General features: G+C 39.8%; 1 protein-coding gene across 5 annotated transcripts in view; it reads left to right on the top strand.

The window, feature by feature from the left end:
* HECW2 (HECT, C2 and WW domain containing E3 ubiquitin protein ligase 2) overlaps positions 1 to 25,181 on the top strand; it is a 180,213-nt gene that overhangs the window by 79,240 nt on the left and 75,792 nt on the right. For 3 of the 5 annotated variants that reach the window (XM_069022049.1, XM_069022050.1, XM_069022047.1), the window contains exon 3: positions 24,506 to 24,613. In XM_069022049.1, the coding sequence (XP_068878150.1) occupies positions 24,506 to 24,613 (108 nt within the window). Of the gene's footprint in view, positions 1 to 16,146; positions 16,192 to 18,790; positions 18,827 to 24,505; positions 24,614 to 25,181 lie in introns of those variants that run through there. The other 2 variants (XM_069022054.1, XM_069022053.1) reach the window with 2 other exon arrangements.

The following is a 25,181-nucleotide window of genomic DNA, read 5'->3' as shown; positions in this document are numbered from 1 at the left end:
CTTCATCGTTTGAAGTTGTAGAAGACTACAGAATTTAACAGACATCCTCTTCGACCCATAAGGTTTTCGTGTTCAGTAGCAACTCAGTTTTTGCTTTGTATATGCCTGTTTTAAAAATTATTGTTGTTACAAGCAATATTTAATATGTTGGAGGTTGTTTTTTATTTCCTCTATTTACAAGGAATCTGCATCTTGCTATGGCAAGAGTGGTCAAGCTCTGGAGTCCTGTAGTGAGTAAAGTTGTGCAAAATATAGGCCCCAGTTGAAATCAAAGGAGAAAAATGGATATTCAGTTTGAAGAAACTATGAGATCCCAATTTTCTTGCTACTGTGTTATTATAGCAACAGGGTTCCAGGACTTCCTTGGAAAGTGAGAACTGCTCAAAAAGATGAGAGGGTGGACTTGCCACTGCTTGTGGAATGCTGAGGGAAGTTGCATCTTGATGAGTGTTATGGGTTGTCATGAAGTCTCATATTAAAAAAAAACAGGAAGTACAAAATAAAGAATAAAAAGTCAGCAGAGAGAAGCAAACCCTATTTCTGGCTAAAATAGACTGTCTCCCATGGCCAAATTACCTAGGTTGGCCTATTTTTGTCCTAATTTACAGAGTCCTATTTATGAGACGCATGCCCTCATTCTAGAGATCCTTAGCACGTTTAAAATGCTGACCATCAAAGGTCATTGTATTTGTTTCCATAAGCTGCTTTACAGAGGCTGCTTGGCTTTTTGTTATACCTAGATCCAAAATAGCATTATAAAACCAAACAAAAAATAAAAAGAAACAACCCCTCCCCTCACCCCCCAAATGTGAAGTTATATAGGGCAATTTAGATAGACTCTGGGTTTATACTAAGCTTCCTAGGGTAATGGAGTTTGGAGCTTCGCCTTTTCAGGTCAGACAGGATTAAAAAGAAAAAAGCTTTTGCATAAACTGCCTTTAGTACACTTAAAATAGTGGCTCACATTAGACAGAGAGATTATAAAATGTTAAGATACTTTATTCCTAGAAGATTTATTTGGTTTGCATTATAGAAAACATACAAAGTAATATCTTTATTATCTTCCAGAAAATTCTGATTATTCGCTTGATTTTTTTTTTCTGTTCTTTCCTTTTCTGTACTTTAAAATATGAGCAGTACTGTTCATGTCTATTGACTAGTTGCTAGGCATAAAACTATTAATTTGTGGTTGCTGCTAAGGTCTGCAAACCACAGGCTTGAATTTCTGTGTAGAAGAGTTGGTCTTTACCCAGTTGGCTCCATGAGAGTCTCTGGGTTTGACTTCCAGGAGGCTGGCATTGTGCTGGATGTCATCAGCCACAAGGTGTGGAAAAAGCTGCCTTAATAATTTCATTTGCTGGTGACTTAGTAATATTTAGGGAAAGGCCACCTCTTGAATGGGATAATGAAAAGTGAAGGCAGTCTAATGTAAGAATTGTATCCTAAAATCATACGTGGTGAGGCTGAAGTGGTCTAAAAAAAAATTATAATAAACCAAGGGTCTTTGGAAGCTTTCCCTCCAGATACTGCATTTCAGTTTTATTCTTTCAGTTCTTCCTGGGTCCTGACCCATATACAAAGCTCCTTTTTTACCAACATGGAATTTGGTACTTTCTCCTCTTCGGTTGCGAGCTGGTGAACTTTTCTCAAAAATCAGTGTATGGACAGCGTAATACCATTTTTTTACTGCAAAAAATTAGAAGAGGTGGATTGAAAGTGTTTTCTCTATGTGTTTTCATTGCATGCAGCAGATACCTGGAAAGATATTAAAATATATACATTTTATTTGTTTAGAAAGTAATTAATTCCCTGCTAAAACTCCCAAAATTTAGGATCTCATAGGATGATATAGAAGTTTAAGCTGTGCAGAATTCTAAGTCTCACCAGAACATCCAAACTTTTCAGTTAATTGTGTTTTTTTCAGTTTTTGAGATAGCCCTGACCTGAAAACTAGACAAACATAGCTGCAGGGAGGACATTTTCAGCTGTGTTGTCAGTATCTTTCCACTGCAAGAGGTTTTGGCATGACAACATTTATAATCCTTTGGCTAGAAAGTGGTGTTCTCCCCACCCTGCCTTTTTGAAGTGACTGTTATAGCAGATGGGAAGATGGCAAATACAAACACTGGATAATGGAAAACAGTGTAGACCTCTGAATTTGTAATATTCCTGTTACCATAAAACTGCCTTGTGTTAGCTTGTGTTTTAATTTGTTTGAAGGAGGTTGGTTTTAATTTTTTTAAAAGCATTTCCAGTGCTGTGTTCTATAATCAAATGAACATGCCATACAGTATTTTCAAAACAGTTTGGGAAAAACAGTTATTCCAAGTCAGTGATAACTGGATTGAAAAAGGAGTTGCATTAGTTCATCTATGGGTTTTTTTTTCATGTGAGAAATAGATTATGGATTAGGTTTGTATTATATATAGTGCTAGAATTCCTCCTGTACATTTTTTATGAAGTTCTTGGCTCCTGCATCTGCACAGATTTATCAATGACTGTAAGAATCTCAATTAATGGAGAAGTGTTACAAGCTGAGTGCTAAATAGGATATGTTAAGGATGTGACTGGTGTAGATAAAGCTAAAAGATGAGACACAAACATACCAGTATTCTGAAGCTAATGCTTTATTAGCAGATATGTTTAATATAGTATTTTAATATATTCTGATATTGGATACACAGGTTCATAAATTATTACTGGAGGAGATTAATGAAGCTGCCAATACTGATTTTCATAGGCCTCCTTCCCTAGCAAAGCTCATCAAGATTTATCTGCACTATGTTATTTGAAGGACAGAAAAGACCCAGAGAATGGCCAGATCTGGAACTTCTCTGGTACGGAAAAATGGTCAGCAGGGCCAGAGTGGTACCCAGCCCTTGTGTGCTTTGCCGTTTTGGCCTGAGGGAGGCTCTGGTTTGGGGTGAAGATGCACGAGCTGTGCAGTTACACGGACTGTGCTTCCCTGGCGCTCCCCCTGTGGGCACAGCAGAACCTGGGGACGTCTGCCCTGGCAGCGTTTCCTGTCTCTGTGCCCAGCAGCAGCCGGGACTCCACTGCTCTCACTTTGGTGGGCAGCCAATTTTCAGGCAAGCAAATCCTGTGCTTCTGAGCTTTGTTTCAAGGTCTGCTCAAACTCTCTTCATGAGATCTGCCTCCTTTGTGCGGCAGTCATTCAGAGTTAATGTCAAACTGTTTAGTCTTCCGTCCGTGTTTCAAGTCACTGATCACTAATGTGTCAGTAGTCCTTGAAAGTTCATAAAAATAGTAGGTTCATTGCCTTTGTCAATCCTGCCCTAACCTTGGGAATAAATTAATCCCTTATTTCCCAATGTGCGGTAATGCAAAAAATGAACCTACAATTTCCATAAAAATAACATCGTCATTCTGCATGTACTGTAGTAAGGCAAAGAGGAAAAAGACAGATATCTACCCAGATATGGTATGAACTCTCATACTCTATTAAATGCGTCCTTACTTGAGAATTTAAACTTTATCTGATGGTCAGAAATGTAGTTCCTGTGACTTAAGTCACACTTGAGGATAATTTTCAAGAGGTGAAAACTGAAAGCTTGGACCTGATAGGTTTCATCTGTGAAGAGGACTAAGAACGGAATGCATTCCATGCCTTGCAAAATCAGGACCTTAATCAATGTTTTATCTTTGCCATAAAACGTGGAAGCACTTTCTTGTATATGAAGCTAGTTAAGCCTAAATGGGTTTGGCTTCATAAAATGAAGTATGTGTAGAAAAACATTATAGTGCAGTAGCGGGCACATTTGGTTGTCACTGAGATAAATATCCAGTAATGACCTCGTTAAAAAAAGAGAAAAAATCTATTTCTATGTTCACTATGTTTCTAATTTGTATCTAGAGTTTTCATGCATGACATAGTTCAGCAGATGGTAGCCTGCAGGGTGGGGGAAAATTCAGTTTGACAAATTTTTCAACATAGATGCATCTTTCAATTTTAGTAGACTTCCAGACAGGCAACTGCTTCCCAGATACTAAATAAGGATGCAACAATCTACCAAAAATGAGTAAGATTTTTAGGAGTTACTGATGAGATGGTACTTAATGTGCAGGCAGCAACACTTTCTTTGATGTATTCTTAAACTTGTAAATTTGAGCAATAGGGTGAAAAGTGCATTGTCCAGTTCCCTTCAAAAACCCCAAACCACCCACACCCCTGCTATGTGTTCAGAAGTGAAGTCCCAGCCATCCCACCTGACATCAGCACCGCTGCCCCAAGGGATGCAAAGAGCTTTGGCGTTTGTTGTGCATTCGCTAATCTAAGTCATGAGCACAAAAGGTTTCAGGTTTGGAAAGCAGTCCTAATTACAGCACATTGAACTGAGTGCTCTTCTTCTCTCCCGCTCAAGCAGTTAAACAAAAATCTCTGTGTTCCAGATTCACGTAGATGACTGTGCTCGGTGCTGCTGTTTGCCGCCCGCTGGCTGAGCAGCGCTAAGCCGGCAGAGCATTTGCTCTGCCAAGAATACAAACAGCTCTCTGCCAGTTTAGCATCTCGAAGGGGCTGAGGGACAGCAGCAGGGGTTACCTGCAGGAGTGGGGGATCAGGAGTGGGAGGGACACTCTTGGCAGTAATTTGCCACTGGACCTGCTTAGCTGCAATGTGCAGCAGTGACCCCAGCAGAGAGGCTGTGATGGGATGTGATTTGTAGGCTGCTGTAAAAGGAGAGCAAGTCTGATTGCGCTCTTTGCAATTACTTACGTCTGGGTTTACTTGTATTGCTGGGAGTAGCTGAGTTGGTGAGCCTTTGTTTCTAGTTGCATTCAGTTCTAGGTTCTGTTTGTTGCCTGAAGAGGAATTAATGCTTTTTAAAAATACTCTGCTGGAAATGTAGAAGAAAAAATAAATGTTTTATGTAGGTGCTTTTAAGACAATTGCACAAGTTAATAAAACTTCCTTGCCTTCATTAGTCTACGCAGTTTTGTGTTCTTTTTTGCTGTTATGTGTTAACACCATGAGAGAGAGCACTTTTTATTTCTGAGATTTTATGCTAAAAAGTTAAATAAACAAAATTGTTACCTCCTTTCTTGACTTCTCTTGATGATTTTTGGCACTGGTTAAAATGATACTGCTTCTAAAGAACTGCAGAATTACTTTTGTGTTTCTTCTGGCTTTGGTCTCATCCAGATTAATCTGCAGAGCTATTTAGTACTTATCATAAGCAGTGTTCGGCTTCATTTCTCTCATCTTCATGACATCAGCTTAAATATTTGGGATGAGAAATAACTGTATTGGTATCCTTTTTGTTTAAGAGGTAAATCTTAACTCTGAAGTAGTCATCCATCTCACTGCAAAACTACTAAAGCCTATATGTGAGGAAAAGGATCTGGCAATGTATAGGGGGGAAAAAAAATCATTCCTATTACTCTGAGTGTGACAAGATGGTGCTTAAGACAAGTTAGCAGTTTTTCTGGTTATTACTTGAAAGCTCAGTTTTTGCCATCACTGCATTACTCAGAAGTTAATTTATTTTGGAAATTCTAAATTGTCTTCAGCTGAAGTAGATTGCAAAAGTCTTGGGTGATCTTCCAACCTCCTTTTCTCCCTCTTTGCCATCTATATACTGCATGTCATGTGATGAAGAATAGGTTATAAGATGCTATTGTTGGAGAATGGAATTATTGGGATCAATAAAGGAGCTGTGCAAGCTATTGAGCTGGAGGTTTTTGGGCCTGTGTGTGTGAGACACTTTCCGTGGGAAAGTCTCTGTGAAAAGCAAAACAGTTTCAGCCTGAGAAATTTCAGGGAGTAACGTACTTGCAGGTGTGATATCTAGGAGTATAAGGGAGGCAAGGACAAAATTCTTTTGACCATAACAAGACTGTGGAAAACTGCCAATGTAGTCCGATTGTGTAGAAATAGAAATATGTCCTGATAAGCGTTAAGCCACTTAGGAGCTAACAAGCTGGTATACTATATAATTGCCTTTAGACTGCTAATAAAGGAGAGTGTATTTTTCAACCATATTGGCTGGCTTCTGTTTTTCTCCCCCCGCTGGGGATCCGAGCTCCCCGTCCCGCCGCAGCTTCCGATATGCTATTTTTTAGGTAATGTCCTTTTGCTTAGGACTGCTGTGCAGTTAAACGTAGTAAAACAAGACACTGTCATAAAATTCCATTTAAATTTCCAAAGAAAAACTGTCTTCTGTTTAGCTAGAGCATGAACTCTACCAGTTACTTTGAGGTGGCTTATTTGATGCTCAGGAATATTTCCTAGTGCCTTGAGACGTTGATACATTGCTGGAAACCCTTGAAGGTAATGAGTCTGTGATGAGGTAATTCAGGGGTGTGTTACTCATCTCACTGAGAAGGCTCTCTTGTGGATATATGGTTTGACCATGGGCTCTGTGCCTCTAGGGGTAAGCACCAGTTTCTGAAAATTCTCATCAGGCACGCAGACAGCAGTGTTTTTAATTTAAGTGTAGGGGAGATCCACTAAACTGTTTAAGGGAAGGTTTTTTTTTCTTTGCAGGGAGAAAAAAACCTTAGGAAGACTGCTTCCTGATTAACCATAATATGCTGCTTTTAAAGTGGGTGTAAGGAGAGTTACGATGAGGGGAAACAAACATTGTGTTTCACAGAAAATATTTCAGGTTCTTTCAGAACTCCTTCCTGCTCATTTCTTTAGAAATCTGAGACTGACTTATCTTATTGTGTGTGTATTTTGGATGAATTTCTTCCAGGATGTGTTGGCTCATTTCCTTGAGTACTTCTAAATTTTCGGAATTTTTTTCAGTCACAACAGATAGCTCAAAAAGCTTTAAGGAAATGAGTCAACCTCCTGAAATAAATTGCTTACTGAATAGAGGATACTGTGTTCGACATCACAGATGCCCTTGATAGTTCTGTGGATACTAATTAACAGATAGTCTCTGAAAATCTGTTATATGTGCTCCACGTTGCAAAAGGATTTGGGAGACAAATATCCCCAAAGAGCACTGAGCTTTCCCGTTAGGAATGTGGGGCATGCTTCCAGACTGACAGGTATTAGTGTGAGAGTTGCAGACGGGGAAGTGACAGGCAGGCTCTCTAATGGAAAATTAAGGATGTTGCTAAACTTAAGTGTAAATTAATCAGAATAATGTAAAGATGCTGAGTTGAGGACTACCAAGCTTTCATAAAACAACACTGAAATCTGAAGGCTGCATAGGCAAAGTGCTTTGGTCCCTATTCCATTATTTACAAGCAATTTGCATTCTGGTTCCAGGAGCCCTTGCAGTGGGTGTCCTGAGTGTCCTGCAGATGCCCAAAGCAGGTGAGGCTGTTCTGTGAGGAAAGGCCCAGTGCCTGGCCATGCTCCCTTTGGGTTGCAGGAGTCCCAGCAGGGCGTTTCCCTGCTTGGGGCTCTGCTGAGTCACTGTGCTGGCAACTGACTGCAGTCTTACATAGTTAGATTAAAAATAAATAAGAGGACACCATTTTAGTAACATATCTGTCTTATACTGTAGGTAGGCAAAGGCTTCGGGATTTTCTTTGCTTCCCAAGGATTACTCAGCAACTCAGGGACAGAACTGAGAAAGCCAGCACCAAACACCATGATCTGGGATTTTCTCTCTGATGAGCCAAACTAAAAGTAAAACAGATGGTCCTTAATATTTAAAAAATTCAACATCTGGGTCTGGATCTGAACTTTGAACTTTGAGGCAGCAAGTAATGAGCCAGCTTGCCCTGCTTTGGTGCATTATACAGAAAGTCCTGATGCAGGCAATAAATACCACATCTCTAAATGTGCATCTCCAGACAGGTGATGTGCACTGTCAGGCACTCGAGGGAAATCTGAATGCATGCACACCACAACAGAGAAGAAAGCGTGGAACATCTGCAAAGGAGTTGACCCTGTCGGTGTGTAAAGTGTCTCAAAACAGCGAGAGTTGCATAAAAGCAGGTACAAAATACAAATCCAGCTGCAGTGGAAGGAGACAGAATAAGGTGCAGGGCTGTTTCTCTGGTTTTGTGGTTGTTGTCAGTGATTGTTGCCTGTGATTTGCAGTGGTGAACAATTAACTTGCTACATTTCTCTTGTTGGAGTATAAGTATTGACCGTGGTAGTTTGATACTGTGATCTGTATGCTTTTTAATACGACCTTTAGGAGTGAAGTAGAAGTGTGTGTGAGGAGTTGCAGCTGCAGGTGCCACAGTTCTGTCCTGGCATTTAGGGCAGCTGAAATATTTTCTGAGGGAGGAGCATGGGTATTTCTTAGTTATGAAAGAACTAAGAGAAAAGAGTGAAATATGAAGGGGATGGTGGAAACCACAAACTAATAACTCAAAAAACCAACTATGATTTATGGGCAGTTGTAAAGCAACCCCACTTCACTGTGGTGAGGATTTAGGATATCAATGACTTTTTTTCCCCTCCAGTTTTTGTATGTGGTATCTCTGTTACACTTTCTCTCCAACTACTTACAAATATTTCCAGCCCTCTGTGCTTTCTTGGTACAAAGCCCAAGTACTTAATTTTGTAGTTAGTTTTTTATTTAATAATTCCCAGTTCTTGAGGCAGTGACAGGGTTGGACCCCTGACCTCATGGGCAGGGAATGGGTGCTGCATTCTTCTTAGCAAGGGCAGGCAAAAGGACAGAATAGTCATGGTTTATTAAAAAACAAACAGAAAAACAATGCTTGACACAAGATTGACTTGCAAGTCAGCATACCTACCTGTTTGCAGCTCCAGCTTGAGCACAGGAGATGATATATCCTGAGTGTGGTAGAGAAAATCAGCAAAAATAGGTGGCTACAACCACCAGAACAAACTCCTGGCACATTGTGACAAAATAGGTTTGGTGGTCTCAGCAGAGAGCCAACAAAAAACTTCTGAATGTCTGTCAAATAAACAAACCCCAGGCTGCAGTCCAAGGGAACATGAATCAGGTCAGGGACAGTGGAAGAATGCAGGCACTGAGACAGCAGTGAGCACATTATATTTCCTCCATCTGTATACCTTGCAAAAATAGCATCTTTGAAAGTGTATGTGCAGATTTGGAATGTGCTGTGCTCCTGATCTGTTTCTAGGTTATCCTGTGTCTGCTTGAAGATTAATTCAATGTATAAGCACGCTATACTGTTTGGGGGACAGGACTGAGGAAAACATGATGTGCTTCTGTAAAGCGAACTGGGTCAGACTTCAGTCATATGCTCATCCAAAGAAGCGGTTCTCCTGGTGACTACAGTGTTTCCCTAATTGTGCTGTTAAATTCTGCAGTGTCAGCATGCTTGTGCCAGATCCCCAAATGGGATAGTCTGTTTGCAAGTAATCAAAGACACACAATACAAAATTATGCAAAAATGCACAAACCGCAGCTTGGCTGAAAATTATGCCCTGGGGACTTGGTTCACAAATATTAGCAAAGTTTACAGCTCACTGTACAAACTTGTGGCTAGTTAGGTGGGATAGAACCAATCTGAATGGATTTTTTTTGTTTGCAGTTTTATATACTTTTAAAACCATAGATATCTTTTTTGCTGGTTTTGTATAGTTCTTGCCCACTTCTTAGATTTACACTACCACATTGTGTAGTTGTGGCTATCCTCACTGGAACAACATATGTCTTTGGAAACATTTAGAATATTTTATTTCAGATGCAACATTAGTAGGAAGTGATTAGAAAAGATATTTGCTTTGTATAGGTTTGTCATGACGGAGGGAATGCCCGGACACTCAATGTGAATGGATCAGCAGGATTCCGTTTATTAATCATACTAAAGTTTCTTATATACTATCAATAATAGGCCTATGAATATTCGTAAAGGCACATTCTAAGTGGTTCACGTAGTCTTAGCTGACTTCTTAACCCCTCCTAGCTCCTCTTCTGTGGTCAGCAATTCTCTTTCTTCTTTGTCTTTTCTAACCCACAGTATTTTATTGTTTTACTGCCAAAGACTAACCTTGCTAACTTTGCAATAAAACACTTAGCTTAGCAATAAGAACTCAATGGAAGCCCTGTTGTTAAGCAGGAGAACTTGTAGCTTTTTGCAACTTCATTTGTTACACAAGATGCATGCCATCAAACTGCAGGGGTTTGATGTGCCCTTTCTCACGTAGCCAATCTTCCACAATATTCCCTTTCCCACAGTCTTCCTCAATATTTCCCCCGATATAGGTTTATTTGGCTTCATAATGAACTCGGATTATCTTATGTAATGTATTAATTCTGCAAATTACCAATAGCCATATCAAATCTAAAGTGAATCCTGAGTCCCTACATCACAAGCAGAAGGCAGAAGAAAGGAGGGATCTGATCAGAGCTAGGAGTATGAAATACTTCTCTCAACAGTAAAGCATCTCAGCACATTTGAAGTTAAGGAATAGCAATGGCCTCCATAATAATTTTCAAAATATTGTAGCATTTAGGTCTGCTTTTATGCCAGTTCAGAGCAAAGGTTTTGAATAAACCCATTTCAGGAGAGGAGACTGTAAAAAGTGTGAAAGGGCTTTTCAGCAAGTGAAACTGAAGATGAGGAATCTGCCATTAGATCTTCCAAGCATGGGGCACTGAAGGGGAGGTGGGAAGAGTAGCTGGGCAGGAAAATTAAGTGCTAATGGTGAGCAAGGTAGTGAAGGCTTGTGATTCAGCATATTCTTTTAACAGTCTTCCTTAGCACACTGCTTACAAACATGGATGTGCTCTCTTTATGCAGACATATTATTCTTATCTGTAGGTTTTTTGTAGCATTCCTTATCAGCCATTTTGGTGCCTTAGCAAACATATACATATATAAAGAAAATAGGAGGATGTCGCTGAGTACTTAAGCTAGAGGTTATGTGGTTTGTAAAAAGGAAAGGCAAAATTGCTTATGCAGAGGTATTCACAATATCATAGCTGATGGTTATACTCTTTAATAGAGGCATGAGCGGGAAGCATTGCTGCTGTATCTGTCTTGGGTTAGCACCTCTATTCTTGGACCATTTATTCTTTTTGCTCGTCAGTTTTACATTTGGGTTAAATTACTGAGATATTGACAAAAGTATATTGTCTAAATATAAATATTTTTCTGTATTCCAAACCAGGAAGCTCCCTGACTTTCTAACAAATTCCCTAAGAAACCTATTGCTGTCAAATGACAACAACAGACTAGTTTGCATTCCCACTTAAACAGCTCATAATATTGAAGATAAACTTAAAAACAACAGCTGCTAAGGGAATGTTAAATCCCACAAGATCCTTAAGAGATGTGTGCTGCAGAGACAGAGAAAAGAATATTTTTTGACAAGTTTCAGAAACTACAAGGACTTCTAAAAGGCAGTGAGTAATCGCTTGAAACTGGCAAAGAACTTTTTTTCCCTAAAAAAAATATTTTTGGGAATGGACTTGAACAGTGAAAGTGAAATGCTAGCTGATATTGTGACTGTCAAAAGGCTGGAACAGGCTAAGAAGAATACTGATCAATGTCAGACACTGTAAGCAATAATCAAGTGCAATCAAAAGTGAAGCTGAGGAATCCAAAGGCAGTCCGTTCTCTCCTTTCAGTGATGAGTCAGTTCTCTCCACTCAGTGTTGAAGGATGCCACGTTGCTGGAAATTCAGAGATATCTGTGCCATCATAACAGGTCCAGGGTTCAAACCATCAACCATCTGAGAATGCAAAACCCAAACTAACCTCCTGGATCCCTAGATGTCAGCTGTTGTATATAGGAAAATTCTTTTTTCTGTGTATTTGATTTGTTCTGTGGGCGTACTGCTTCTTCTTTTAGCCCTCATCCCCAGCAATAAATAGCACTTTCACACACACACACACACACCAAAAAAAGAAATAAGTCCAAGTAAACACCAAGTAAAACAAGGGCTGAAAATGCAAAAGTGACTGAGGGTAAATGAACCTCCACAGGACTCTTGGGGAGTGTGCTTGGCTTACTTTGCTCTTTGCTGGTTGATTCCAGGAAAGAAAAGAGAACTGTGGGGAAAGCTTAAGGTGGGTCTTAGTATCAAAAGCTAACACCCAGCTAGCTGGCCATAAAAGCAGCTGGTGAATTGCTGTGTGCAAAGGCTAGGTCAGCTTTTTGGGTGATGCTGGCTCTGTAATTCAAAATGGTTTGTGCTTGACGTTTAACACCCTTGATAATGATCAATTAATTTTTTTTTTTTTAATGTCTTATGGAAAACTTTCAGTAATTCTGGTAGAAACTTTCACTGGCAAAAGCTACTTCTTAGAACTGCTGGAGGGTGTACATGTGTGGGCAGTTAAAACACTTAATTTTGCTTTCATGGTTACAGTCATTCTCCTTCATGGCCATGAGCAGAACAAGCCATCTGGCAAGGGGAGCGCCTCCTTCTCATCACACATCTGAGAGCTTCCCACAAATGAGATTTCAGCTCATTAGGATACTTTATGCACTTATAGGGATTTAAGAAGAAATACATACCTTTAATTCTTGTGCTTTCTTCTGAGTTGCATGTTTTTTAGAAAAGAAATATATTTACTGAACTTAGCTTTTGGTTGCATATATACATTAAGGTTTTTTCTGCAATTTATTCAGAATTATTATGTATACCTAATGAATGTATTTGGGCCTGTGGCTTTTTCATTGAAAGTTGTGACATGATTGGAGGGTTAGAAGTGTGAGCCCTTGCTGAATGACACTGCTCTTGTGCTGATGGCTTCCTTTATTTTGATAGGCAAAGATGATGAAATTACTTTTGGGGTGTAGCTGACTATGGTTGGTTGGTGTTTCTCTGTGTCTCTGAAGCACCTGGAAGGTCTTGTTGGTCAAGATGCTGGACATAGAGAAGTGACTGATCTGAAGTGAATGAGCTCATCCTTTGAGCTGTATCAATATTTTCTAGCATTTGTAAAATGTAAATATTTCTGCCAGTGATAGGTCTGTTAGAATATGAATGGGAAAAGAGCATATCAGGTGGATAATGCATCAGTGAATTCAGGTCAGTTTTTGTAGAAGATAATTGCAGAAATAGAGGGATTTGTGTCACTTGAGTAAGCTAGAATGAGGTTTAAAAATTATTGCTGTGATGAGTAACTAAAAGTTCTGGCTTTTCACCAATTTTGAGGATCATCTGTTAGGTGAGTTTTTTGAATTGATAAATGTATCAACCTAAAGGCTGTGTAACCTACATTATAGATGCTTACAATTTATCATCACCTCACTTTCAGGACCAGAGGATGAAACGAGTAAATAAGCATGATACTTGTCAAAAAGTGTTTGCAAAATTTATGCAAATTTATAAAGTACTCAGGTATCATTATTAAGTTGTAGGGCAAGGGAAATAGGATGGCTGCTAATAACTAGGCCTGGAAGCTCCTGTTAATTAGGGCAAGAAGTTTAGTAGTTTATTAGACAAGTAATAACAGATTTGGTACTTCCTTTAGCTACTTCTTAGGGAACCCATCTTACCACTGGCTGGGTTTCAGCTAATAATGTACCATTGCTACTGTAAACCCTGTATAAAATAGGGTAGTTTTTTCTGCTGTATGAAAAGCTGGAGGAAAAATGAAAACGTAGCAGAAGGATGATCAAAAAAGGAAAGCAGGAAAATAGAAAGTGTTCTGTACAGACCTACAGATCAATAATAGCAAATATGCTTGTAATGAATTTTACTCTGTTTCATGGGTAGCCAACACAAGGCATATTGCAAAATGCTGTCTGGAAGTAAAGGTGAGTACTCAAGCCGAATGTTTCAGTAATAAACAGTTGCCAAGCACTTGTTTCCTATCTGATTTTAAAATTTCATAAATATAAACAGAACAAATGACACTTGGCAACTGTTTTAGAACACAGGTTTAAAATAACATGCCTATAGTTTTGAAATCTCTTCTAGCCTGTTGTGATTTTCCTACATGTGCATTGCAGTGACGTGTATGGTGTTAAAGGGCAGATGTGTGTTTCATAATGATTCAAAATAGTGTTTAGTTTTTAGATTTGCAAACAGCAACAAAAAAGTAAAAACAGAACACAGTCATCAACTTTAAGTCCTCTCAGTTATGGCAATTGTGTTTGCTGACAGTTCCACAAGAAAAGCCTCTTTTTGAGGTACAAGTCATTTACAGAAGATCTTCGTGTGGAATAAAGTGCACTTAAGGTTAGTTTATGAGCTAATAATGGCTGTCAAACGAGCCCATATTTTACTGAAATTAAACCCAGCAGAGATCATTACATCATTCAGTATAATCTACTATGTATTACAGGCCACACAGTCTTGTCCAAATTTCACCTTTCCTAAATATTCCCACTCTCAGAAGACGAAAATGTGACCATTGCCAGAGAGCAGCAGCGGACTGAATGGGAATAACGTTCTGATTGCAGAGCAGGAATTGCTCCAAGTACATTTTGAGGCTGAGAAGGAGGAAAGAGGGATGGCCATAACCATATGGCCTTTCTTGAAGTGTTTCCACTGTTTCCACTTGAGAAATGTTTGACCAGAAAAAAACAAACACCAGGCAAAACTGCCAGTTTCTCTGGGACCTTTCTGCATGGGGTGTCTGCATACATGACCAGATGTTTGCTGGTTAATAAAGAAACCAGCATGAAGGCCAGAGAATAAATGACCCCTCACTTTTTCTGCTGCCTGTGGGTTTACATGTGATGTGTATCAAGACAGCCACACCAGAGAAAGCCCTCTCTGTAAGTGCAGCTGTGCTAGCAGCAAAACTGTGCTTTTGTAGGTAATGTTTATTTACCAACAGAATTTCCCAGGGGCAGAATAGGCTATGTAGACAAGAAGAGAGCTTTGCTGGTATCATGTCCTCCACAGCAGGAATAATTTGTTATACTTTTCAGTTTTTCTGGCAAATATTTGTGATGGGAATGTGGTCACAGATAAAAGTGCGTGCCCTTTATCCTTGGAAGTTGCAGTCCTCTTCTGCGTGCGGCTAAAGCAAGCTCAGCAGCTCGTGTGCTGCCAGCAAACAAGTGCTTATCTGACACCATATAAGGCTGTGGCTGAGGAGGAAAATGATGAAAAACATTCCACAATAAACTTAGACTGGCAGATTTAATATGGCACAGAAAAGCTTAGATACAAATTTTTTTTTCCTTTTTTCTTCTTTAATTTAGCTCTGACAGCATTTACCCCCACAATAACCTTTTTGATGTTAATTAGGAAAAAATGGCTTGTGTTTCTAGATATTCTAAACAGTCCTGTCCCAGAAAACAGGATTTTAGGATACTTGTGCACACAGGGTTTGTTGTTGAGGAGTTTGGTTTTGGTTTTTTCCCCTTGGACTTGGTACGGTTAAAAGCGGGAGAAACACCTTTAGGGTATGGGAATGTGGCAGTGTTGGGACATGTTTGGGGATATGGTGGGGAATTGGATGTAACAGTGAGGAGTGTATTGAGAAGGAATTATGGTTGTGAAGATGAGTTAATCTGAGTTTTAACAAAATGTGAGATGCAGTGAAGTGCTAAAAAAAAAAGGAAATGATGCTAAGGAGAGAGACAGGCTTCTCTTTTCCTTAGTATATTGCTTACATCTTTGCTGTCCTCATGTCCTCTAATCTTTATAATGCAATAGCCTGCTAAGTTATTGTAGTGCCTTAGAATGTAGGTATAGCCCAACTTCGGTAGCCATTGGTGGCCTAAATCTGAATTTCCAAACTGTTCCCTGCCTGGTGGCCACTGCTTTTGGCAGTCTCCATCTTCTGCACACATCACTTACTCCAAACTATCAGCAGCTGAGATGATTGTGAGTTGACATGAGAGGTAGTGCAGCTTTTGCCTCAGCTGTGTGCTGCTTCCTTCAGGAAGAGGTTGAAGGTCCCCACATGCCATATTTCCCCCCACATACAGCTAGCTGGACCTCAAGAATTAAATGGTAGGTAGTTTATTAGCATTTTGTGAAGATGTTGGGAGTCCTCTGCAATATCATTGAGTATCTAATAGTCTTTATGTCTAAGGGTGCGCAGTACCATCTGTCAGAGTTTATTCAGTGTTATTCTCTGGCTTAATTTTTGGTGTAACATTTATGCCTTTCTTGTAGTAGCCAGTCTGTAGCAGTGCAGTGCAGGAACAGCCAAGCATTGTTGTGTCCGTGTGTTGTGCCGGATGTGGTTTCCAGGTGAGTCAGGTCAGCTGGCAGGTGACTCCCGATGCACAGGGCACTTGTGCTGTGGAGCTGGCACATGTGGGAAACCTGGAGATGGGAATGAAGTGCACATCGTTTATGAAGAAGGATTAGTAAGATTTTCAGGAAAGAGGTTAAGCTTGAGGTCATTTCCTTCCTCTTGTTACGCTTTTGAATTTCTGCCAGTGAGATGGGTGAAAGGATTTATTTTTGTCTTTGAATGCTTTGAATTTTAACGATGCCTTTACTTTGAATACAGAGAAGTGGAATTCCACTTTATTCCTGCCATTGTACTGTCATATGTCTGAAAAAATGACTTGTATCTTTGTGTCTTGCATTCTAGTTAACTAATCCTTTGAACTGCTGCTGTGCCTTGAAATATCACATTTTGTGAGGCACGTGGAGATGCTCTGATCCCCATGCTGAAGTGTTAGTGTACATAAAAATGGAAACAAATGTAGTGGTATAATTCTTGGAAAAGAAGGAAATGGTCAGTGTCAGAATATAGGCTGTGTATGAAAATGAGAGCAAGGATTTTCCCACTCTATTAAAGTTTCAGTAGGAAAAAGGTTTCATGGTTTAGTGTTTGGGTTGGGTGTATGGTATGGTTTCTACATTCTGCTTCTGCAGCTAAAGTAGGAGCGAAGTGTTAGAGAAGTTGGTGTTACTCCTGACCATCCTGTCACTCACAACTAGAAAAATTATTAATGGCTCTTGCTGTGTAAAGCAATAGAGTGCAATAAAAGTCAGCAACATACTAATGTATGTAGTGGGTCACAGGGGGCACATGAGGGAATGTGAGGGGAGTCTTTCTGCTTCTTGCCCACAGCTCAGGGACAATCAGTGGAGGTACATGAACCTTAAATTTGGTTGTGCAACAGGAAAAACTGTTGCTGTGCAGTGAGGAACAAACACCTCTTTGCTTTTTTGACCATGGACATGATACTAATTATCTGATTATGGATTATGATGATCCTTCACTGCTAATATAGCAGGACTGTGCCACCAGAAGGCCAAAATCTGTGTCCAGCTGTAGTTCAGTGTTGCCCAGCACACTCTGGCAGTGCATGATTACCTTCAGGAAGGGCTGCAACAGCAGCTTCTCTCCTGTATGAGGCTGTAAGAACATCTGTGGTACCTTTTTCTGCCTGTTTTCTGCTCTTGCTTTTCTCAGCCGAAGATCTGTGTCTTGTATTTCCATTACTTTCCAAGTTTTTTCCAAAGTGTCCTTAAGAGTAAAGAGAACTGCGATAGTAGGATCTTATAGCTGCTTAGGGAGCTTTTAAGACTGTCCAAGAATTTTGTTCTCCACTTTTTTGGGGGTTGCTCTGTTGGTATTTGAGGGAGAAATGTTTCCAGCCATTTAGTATGCAGCAGTGTGTTAGATTTCTCTTACAGTGTTCCAGTTCTGATGTTCTTTTGCCTTCTGTCCTTTGAAGATACAATTCTGAGAGGTGCTCATGCAAGCACAAAGCAATACATTAGCTTTCATCTCTTCATTAGCAAATAATCCATCCTAATTTCTTTGACTGGAAGCGCTTTTTGAAAAACCTTCAAGCTGAGTAAGAACAGATACTCCTGTAAGATGTGGAAGGGGTTTTTTATTGTTGTTTTTGGTTTTTTTTTTATTCTTGAGTATTACTAGGAAAGCCAAGATTTGCTTTGAGAGCCTGAACCTACAGCTCCACAAGTGTGCAATTTTATGAAATGTGTGCTATGAAAGATTCGATCTCAGACCACCGACCAGACTGTAGATTCCTTTAGGTTCCCTTTTTTTCCTCAAGGTACTGGAACTGCTTTGGCACGATTTGGGTCCTTGTCACAGGTTGAAGGAGTTTTAGGTCAGCTGCAGTTGTAGTTCCACCAGGAGACTGTTGAGGAGTCACAGCATCTGGGGGAATAGAGCCTTGTCCAAGCCCCTGCCCTGAGGTGGCATTTACCACCCCGAAAGAGGAGAGGTAGTAATGGAAGCTCTCTGCCACCTGCTTATCCTCCTGCCCAGGAGTGCCCTGTGCAGAGTTATCCTGGGTTTAAGGCAGCTCCATCCCAGCCAGACGTCATGGAGCAGTTCCCTCTTCCCTGAAATAACTGGATTTGTGGGGAAGTCATGCGGGAGAGCAAAATACTGTGTAAACAAAGCCAGCACTTCCAGTGAGCTCCCGCTGTGCTCGTTGCTGTGGCTGCCTTGCCGTCAGTTCTAGGATTTAACGATCCTCCTGTTTACACCAGCCCGCCCGTGCTGCGGGGCCGTGGCCATGCTGAGGAATCCTCCCATGGACAAGGCAAGGAAGGAAGTGGAGGGAGGATGGGGCTTCGGCATCCTGTACCCTTCAGAGGGGAGTGGCTGCAAATAGCTGAGCTTGAAGGACGTAATACCTTATGTGCTTTAGCACGGGCTGCTTGAACCCAGATAAACCCTTGAATAAAGGAGAAGAGGCAGACGATGGTGTGCAACTGCTCAAAACTGCCGCGGAGTTTGAGAACATCCTTCTGAAAGCCTTTCCTTCAAATGACGGGAGGAAGGGAGAGGACAGACGTGCCTCGTGGAGCTGAAATTATGCAACAGTGCTAACACAGAGCTAAATTATCCAAACCTGAGCTACACAGACTGGGTCCAGAAGGCAACTTCTGTAGAAAACACTGGTTGTGATTGGGAACGAGGATGCTGTTTTCAATATCCATCCTGTAAAACATTACTGGTTTTTATTCTTCAGTTTGTTAATTGGGCTCTGATGGAGGAATGCAGTTTAGTATCCACAGGCATCCTTTGGAATGGCCAGGTAAGGCTAGAAGGTACAACTACGTGTTGATCTTTAATTTCAGCAATGGTGCTATCTTTCATGAGAAATATTTTGGTTCTGCCAGATAACCTGTGTTCACAGGCTGAGATGGGGAATTCTGAAAATCAGAGAAACAAGCTCTGGCTTAGTGGGTTAATGTTTGTATGGTACTAACTGATACATAGTGTATTTTAAATGGATTGACAAAATGTGATTTATTATAGTAATTGGTTGCAGTAGAAACTCTGCCTTGAACCTATTAATTTACTTACTGACTTTCTAGAAAAGGAGTGAGGCCTCAGGTGATAAAATTTATCTTCTCCTTAGAATGTGTCCTGATACAGTTTTCAATTGCTTTTAAGCATATTTTGGATATAAGGAAGAAGTATATTTAGTTCATCAGATCAGTAAACACTGTGCTACTTCTTTAACAATCACCCATGGATTTTTATGTTTATTTCTAGTATTTCTAGAATTAAAACTATTAGAAGTTACCAAAGGGAAAATACTGCACAGAAGTTAGTGTTGCAGACTTTCCCAGTCGTTTGCCCAAAACCCACTGTAAGTATTCTTTGGAATGTTCTTGTTAGTCTTACATTTTGGTGACAGTCTGCTTTACTGCTTGGAAGTCTGTGCTCACACTGAAAAGCAGAGTGCAGTTCCTGGCATTGAGATTGAGGTTTTTGGAAGTAATGCAGTAAAATGCATGTAAATTAGTTTTTTGTTTTACAGTGGAAATGCCATCCTAGAGATCTCCTGATGGTTGGCTAAAAATTAAGTTCAGAAGTATTCTCCAATGCAGATTAACCACAAACCTGTTACTTTGAAAGACTAAGTGAAATGATGGAGTAAAATAGGTAGGGGGGTGACCCTTCTTGGTAGTGTGTTTATGAGAGGAACTGATGGCAGATCCAGAGGTCTCAGCCTGAGACAAAACCAGATGTAGCCTTGCTATTCACCAGCCTCCAGCTCTGCTTATCCACGCTGTAAGAGGACACCTGAAAAGAGAAATAAATGAGAGTGATGCTTTAAAAGCTTAGTACCAGCACTCCTCTTAATAACTGAATGCATTGCACACACCATCTTCAGTGCCCAAAATTTATTGAAATTAACCTAAAATGTGAAATATTCTGACAATATGAACTTAATTTAAAACTTCAACTGAACAATACAAACCATTCAGAAGATTTTGCATAAAGCGTCTTCCAGAAAGGGTGAAAAATCAGAGATTGGGATGTAAATCCCAAATGAGGATAAGAGAATTATGCAGGGATACAATGGTGTTACCAACGTGATTGATCTTTTCTGAGATAAGCTGCATGGATTTTTCACAAGAGCAGTGAGTTAGCGTACCCATATACGGTAGTGAAAGATGAAAATTGTTAAATTGTGCATAATTAAAGCTGACAACCAGAATCTATTAACATCACCTTTGCTCTGGTACGAGCATCATTATAAATGTGTTAAAGAGATCAAAATGCAAAAGTTTGAACCTCTTAGATTGCAATAGCAACCTTTGCCTATTGCACAGGATAAAATTTAAATCGGTGGAATTTCCACAGCAGGAATTTTGGACTTCTATAATGTTTTGGTGTTTTGTAGAATAAAAATCATTTGTATTGATGGAAGCAACCCTTTTATCACATAACCTAACGCTACTGATCACAGAAACTGGGTCCAGAAGATGAGTGTTAGCTTGCCTGTGACTGGTCTGTGCACTGGCACCGTAAGGCTTGTTTCAGATAATTAATTGGTAGCAGTTCCTCTTTATCTGTCTTATGAAAGACTCTATCTTATTTATTTATTTGTTGCTTTAAGCTATGCAAGATGACTCTGTGAGGTGATAGATTTCAGGTAGTTTATCCTTTTATCCTAAGACAGAAATAGTGAAAGATAAAAGACACAAAGAACAAAATATGAACTCCTCAGAAGCCTCTTGACCACTGATGTCAGACACTTGCTTAGCACGGCTTCCAACACTCCGTAACATCCTCATGCAAAACTGAGAGTAGCAGATGATAAAACACATGATTGTGCAGCCAGACAGGCTGGAGACGTGGGCAAACAGGAGTAACTCCTGACATTGGGTCGGGCTGGGGGCTGACCACCTGCAAATCAGCTTTGCAGAAAAAGACCTGGAGGTACTAGAGGACAAGTTGAGGAAGAACCAACAGTGTGCCAGTGCAACTTTTCTTAATGCCAGGTTTGGCTGATTGTTTTTAGTAGCTAAATAAAGAAGACATTGTTACTCAGAATGTGTTTGCTTTACAGTGATTTCAAGGAGCTTTACTCAGAGTGAAGTTCCACACAGTGATACATTTATTATTACCCACTTTTTGTTGTACAGCATTATCTCACATACTCTGATTTGTACAGGGGTTGCAGCTCTGATAAGTTATGTTCTGTAGTATTTTATGTCTAAGAATTACTGAAGATAGAGAGAAACTGTGCATCTTGCATTGTTTTATTTCTTTCAGATGTGTAGACTCACTGGACAAGATACTGATGCAGTAAGACAGTATTTTGTTGCATATTTTATGTTCTGGGAAGGGATATTTATATCTACTTTTTGGCCCAGATTCTGGAACAGTTGCCAGTTTCCCAAAGAGCAACAATTATGGGCTAAAAGGAGAATAGAACTGCTTAGAATTGAAGTTCCCTATGGAATATATGTATGGAGAGAGGGAGAGTGTGTGTGTGTGCATGTATACACACATACATACTATGTGTGTTTGGGGGAAGAGAGGAAATGAGGCAATGATAATTCTGACGTTGCTCTTTGTGCTCTTAAATGCTTCTTTTTTTTGTAAGTATTTTTGGCAGTATTGTGTACTTCAATATTTTCATGCTATGCATTTTTTTCCTGCTCAGTTTCTCTTTTCAAAATCCATGAACTGATGTTTGAAGTTATTTTTCCATATGCATTAGTACCGTTATTTTTCCCCCATGTGAATAACATCATAAAAGTAGAAAAAAGCCATCTGTTTCAGAAGAAAGTCAAAGCTGACCAAATATAAATTCTGTAATTTGAGTCAATTGCTGACAGGCAGTAGTCTGTTAGCATTCTCCATCCCTCTGTCTCCACCACCTTCTGTTGCAGTGGCAGCATGCCTGTGGGCAGAGTATCAATGATTTAGTCTTCATTGCTGCAAAGGAGTTCGTTGCTTCATGAAAGGGCTGAAAATCCAGGCACTTCCGTAAATGTGGGATTTTATTAAATAAAGTGGTAGAAAGTGTTCTGCATACTTGTAACTACCAGCTCAGAATTCGAGACTCAGTTCATGGAGGACCTTTTCTGAAGCTCACTAATATCCCTGTAAAAATTGCCATTGACTTTGCTTTGTGACTTATAAAAAAACTAAGAACAATTGCTTGTGCCTTGTTGTTGGAAATCTCACCAATAAAGGCATATTTCATTGTTTCAGGCTTTGTTCATTTGTTGAACTAGATAAGAATAAAAAAACTCATGCTTATGGTTATAATATACCAAATAGCTGTCCTTCTGCTTAGAATTGTGAACAAACTCTTCTCCAATTGATTAAATACAGAAATTCAGAACCTAGAGCATGTTAGGTGAGATGTTTACTGTCAGGAATACATTTTCATTTACCTAGATGAAATGAAAGTGCTGAATAGTTTAAAACCCTGTGTTTCAGATAACTGGAATTTTTAAAGAATCTGCTTGCATTTGGTAGTGATGTTTTGGATAACCAAGTTTGGTGTGGTGGACCAGAACAGTCCCTAGTGTAAGCAAGCTGTGTTTCATGGCTTCCCAGTATTCTGTCTGGAAGAAAATAGCGGGACTTTAGGATAGTAAGGCACAATAAAACAGGAAATAAATTAATCAATAGTATATTCTTTTGGTTAGCGTGTCATTGCAAACCACATAGAGATTTTTTTATAAGGCCCAGGGGATGATACAGGCTGTGCATTCAGTGTTCCTCCTTATATGGCTTTGAAAAAAACCCCCAACAAAACATGGGTGAGATACAGCTTTGTTTACTCTGAAAGTTTTTTACTGTAATGAAGAATAAATATGTGCAGTTTAAGATTTTACTGCCTATGTGCCTGACTTCTCATGTACGCAGTTTGTGTCCTATCATGTTGATTCTGCACAAGAAGTTAAGCCTGAGGGCGTTATGAGCTCAAGGATCACAGGTGTCAGGAGAACCCTCCTGTCACTTCTCCTTGTCGTTGAGATAATTATAGAGCTGTCCTGGACTTGTCATGAAATCAGGGTGTTGAGACTGCAGCTTTCTAAAAATTCTCAAAGTCACTCATGGCTGGAGGCATAAAAATGTTAGTAGCTTGCTATGGCCACCTCTTGATTCTCCAGAGCTCTTCTAGGTTTTGGGCAGTGTGTAAGTTGTCTTGAGCAACCACAGAAGCTCAGCGTGTGTCTGGTAATGTTCTGTGTGCCAGTTTGGTGGGATGAGATGTACAGACTGCACTAATCATGATTCACTGGGGTTACTGTGTGTATGCTGAGAGGAGCAGTCAGAACGGAAAGGAGAAAGAGAAGCTTTAGTGTAAGTTTATATTTTTAAGATAAAAGTAAGAAGGCAGCATTGTTTATTATTCTTTCATAAATAGTAGGTGGATATCCAAAATGTAGGTGACAGTTCTGTAATCTTATGTGGTAGTTCCTACCAAAGTACAAAGAAATGTGCTTGAATGGATATGAGCTTGATGAACAAAGCCACAGCAGACTAGGTTCTTAGTGAAGTCTTTTAAAATTGTAGAATGCACTCAAGTGCATGTAATAAGATTTTTTTTTTAAAGTAAGATCAAAGGATATGCAGTACTGCTGGAAAGAATTAGGATGTTTTATTTGACGTCATAGGTGTAGTTCTTGTCTAGTCTAGTTAAGAAACAGCAGCAGAAATGCACTGGTGAAATGTTACAATGCATACTTCCAAAGAACTTCCTGTACAAAAGAGTTAAGTTGGATTTATGTCAGCTTTGTCTGTGTCATCATAACTCACCTTTGTGGGCCTTTCAAACAGTTTCTTGCTCTGGTTTTCTTTCATTCTTATGGTGTTCTGGGTGTCTGAATACAGGCTGGAAAATAAAAAAAGCCCTAAGGCCTGTGTTTGTTTGGACAAAAATCTGAATTTGAGAAGGGATAATACTGGTATCCCTAAGCTGCTCTGCAGATACTATTTGCTTTGAATTTTTTCTTCAAATGTATTTTGTGGAATCTCCCATTTCTAGCCCTGGCTTACTGCCAGTTTTGCACTTTGGGCCTCTAACTGGATACCTCTAGTTACAATTCTGCGTTTCCTAGCTAGGGAATGAATGCTAGATTTTCACATCACAGAGCAGGACCAATGTACAACATGATGTGGTAACTCTGTGATGAAGTTTCAATCAGCTATACTCTCCCAATAGCCTCTCTGCTGGATTAGGGAAGTTTTGGAATTTAATACTGTACCTTGGCAAGTCACCTTGTACAGGAAACCATATATTTACTTTGGCTGTGTGTCTGTCTGCTCACTCTGCATAAACTGATGTATCAAGCATAAAAGAGAAGCTATTTATCTTTGCAAGTTAATTTGATTGCTTTATTTTTTTTATTTAATACAAGTAATTTTTTGTATCCTCTTGAAACAGAAAGCCAAGAAAACTTATATTTTAAATACTACTTGCTGAAATTATTTTTTGTCTTCCCTCCTTCAGATGAGAACTCTCCAGCCAATTTCTGGGATTCCAAGAATCGGGGAGTGACTGGCACGCAAAAAGGACAAATTGTATGGCGAATTGAACCTGGCCCCTATTTTATGGAATGTGAGTACCTTTTTATGCAGTGTATATTCAAAGGCAAGTCAACAGGATGGCTTTTGATATCCATTTCATCAGTTCCTCTGATAAACCAAGGGAATTGATGGTATTGCTCCTAGGGGGAGCATTTTCCAGTGCATTTGCTGGACATGATAAAAATGGAGTTGAGTTTGGATGTCCGTTTGTATTCTAGTGATGTTCTTAGACAGCACATTTCAGTTTAAGGGAGGAAGGAATTGCCTTGTGCAGTGTGGTATAGTATATACACATTCAAGGATGAAGTCCCTTCTCACAGAAATTCCAGATTTCAGCTGGACAAATATTAATGGTAAGTGTGTGTGAGGGAAAAGGTAGTAAGCTCATAGTGCTTGCTGATGTTTGTTAGTGTGGAGGTTGGATTTGACTCTAGGAAGTGCCAACGTCCTGTTGCATCAGAATTTCTCAGCTGAAGATTTGTTGCTCTGGAAAATCCACTGGGCAGTTTGGAAATACCGAGGTCTGTGTGTGACTGAAATAAAAAGCCTCCAGTTGAACTCTGTAAGGACCGTTGGTAGCCAAGCTTCAAGCTGAAGAG

Source organism: Aphelocoma coerulescens, chromosome 7, assembly GCF_041296385.1.
Source record: "Aphelocoma coerulescens isolate FSJ_1873_10779 chromosome 7, UR_Acoe_1.0, whole genome shotgun sequence".
In the NCBI taxonomy this organism is placed as follows: domain Eukaryota; kingdom Metazoa; phylum Chordata; class Aves; order Passeriformes; family Corvidae; genus Aphelocoma; species Aphelocoma coerulescens.
The sequence above is the reverse complement of the archived record's forward strand: the minus strand, read 5'-3'. Positions and strand labels throughout refer to the sequence as shown.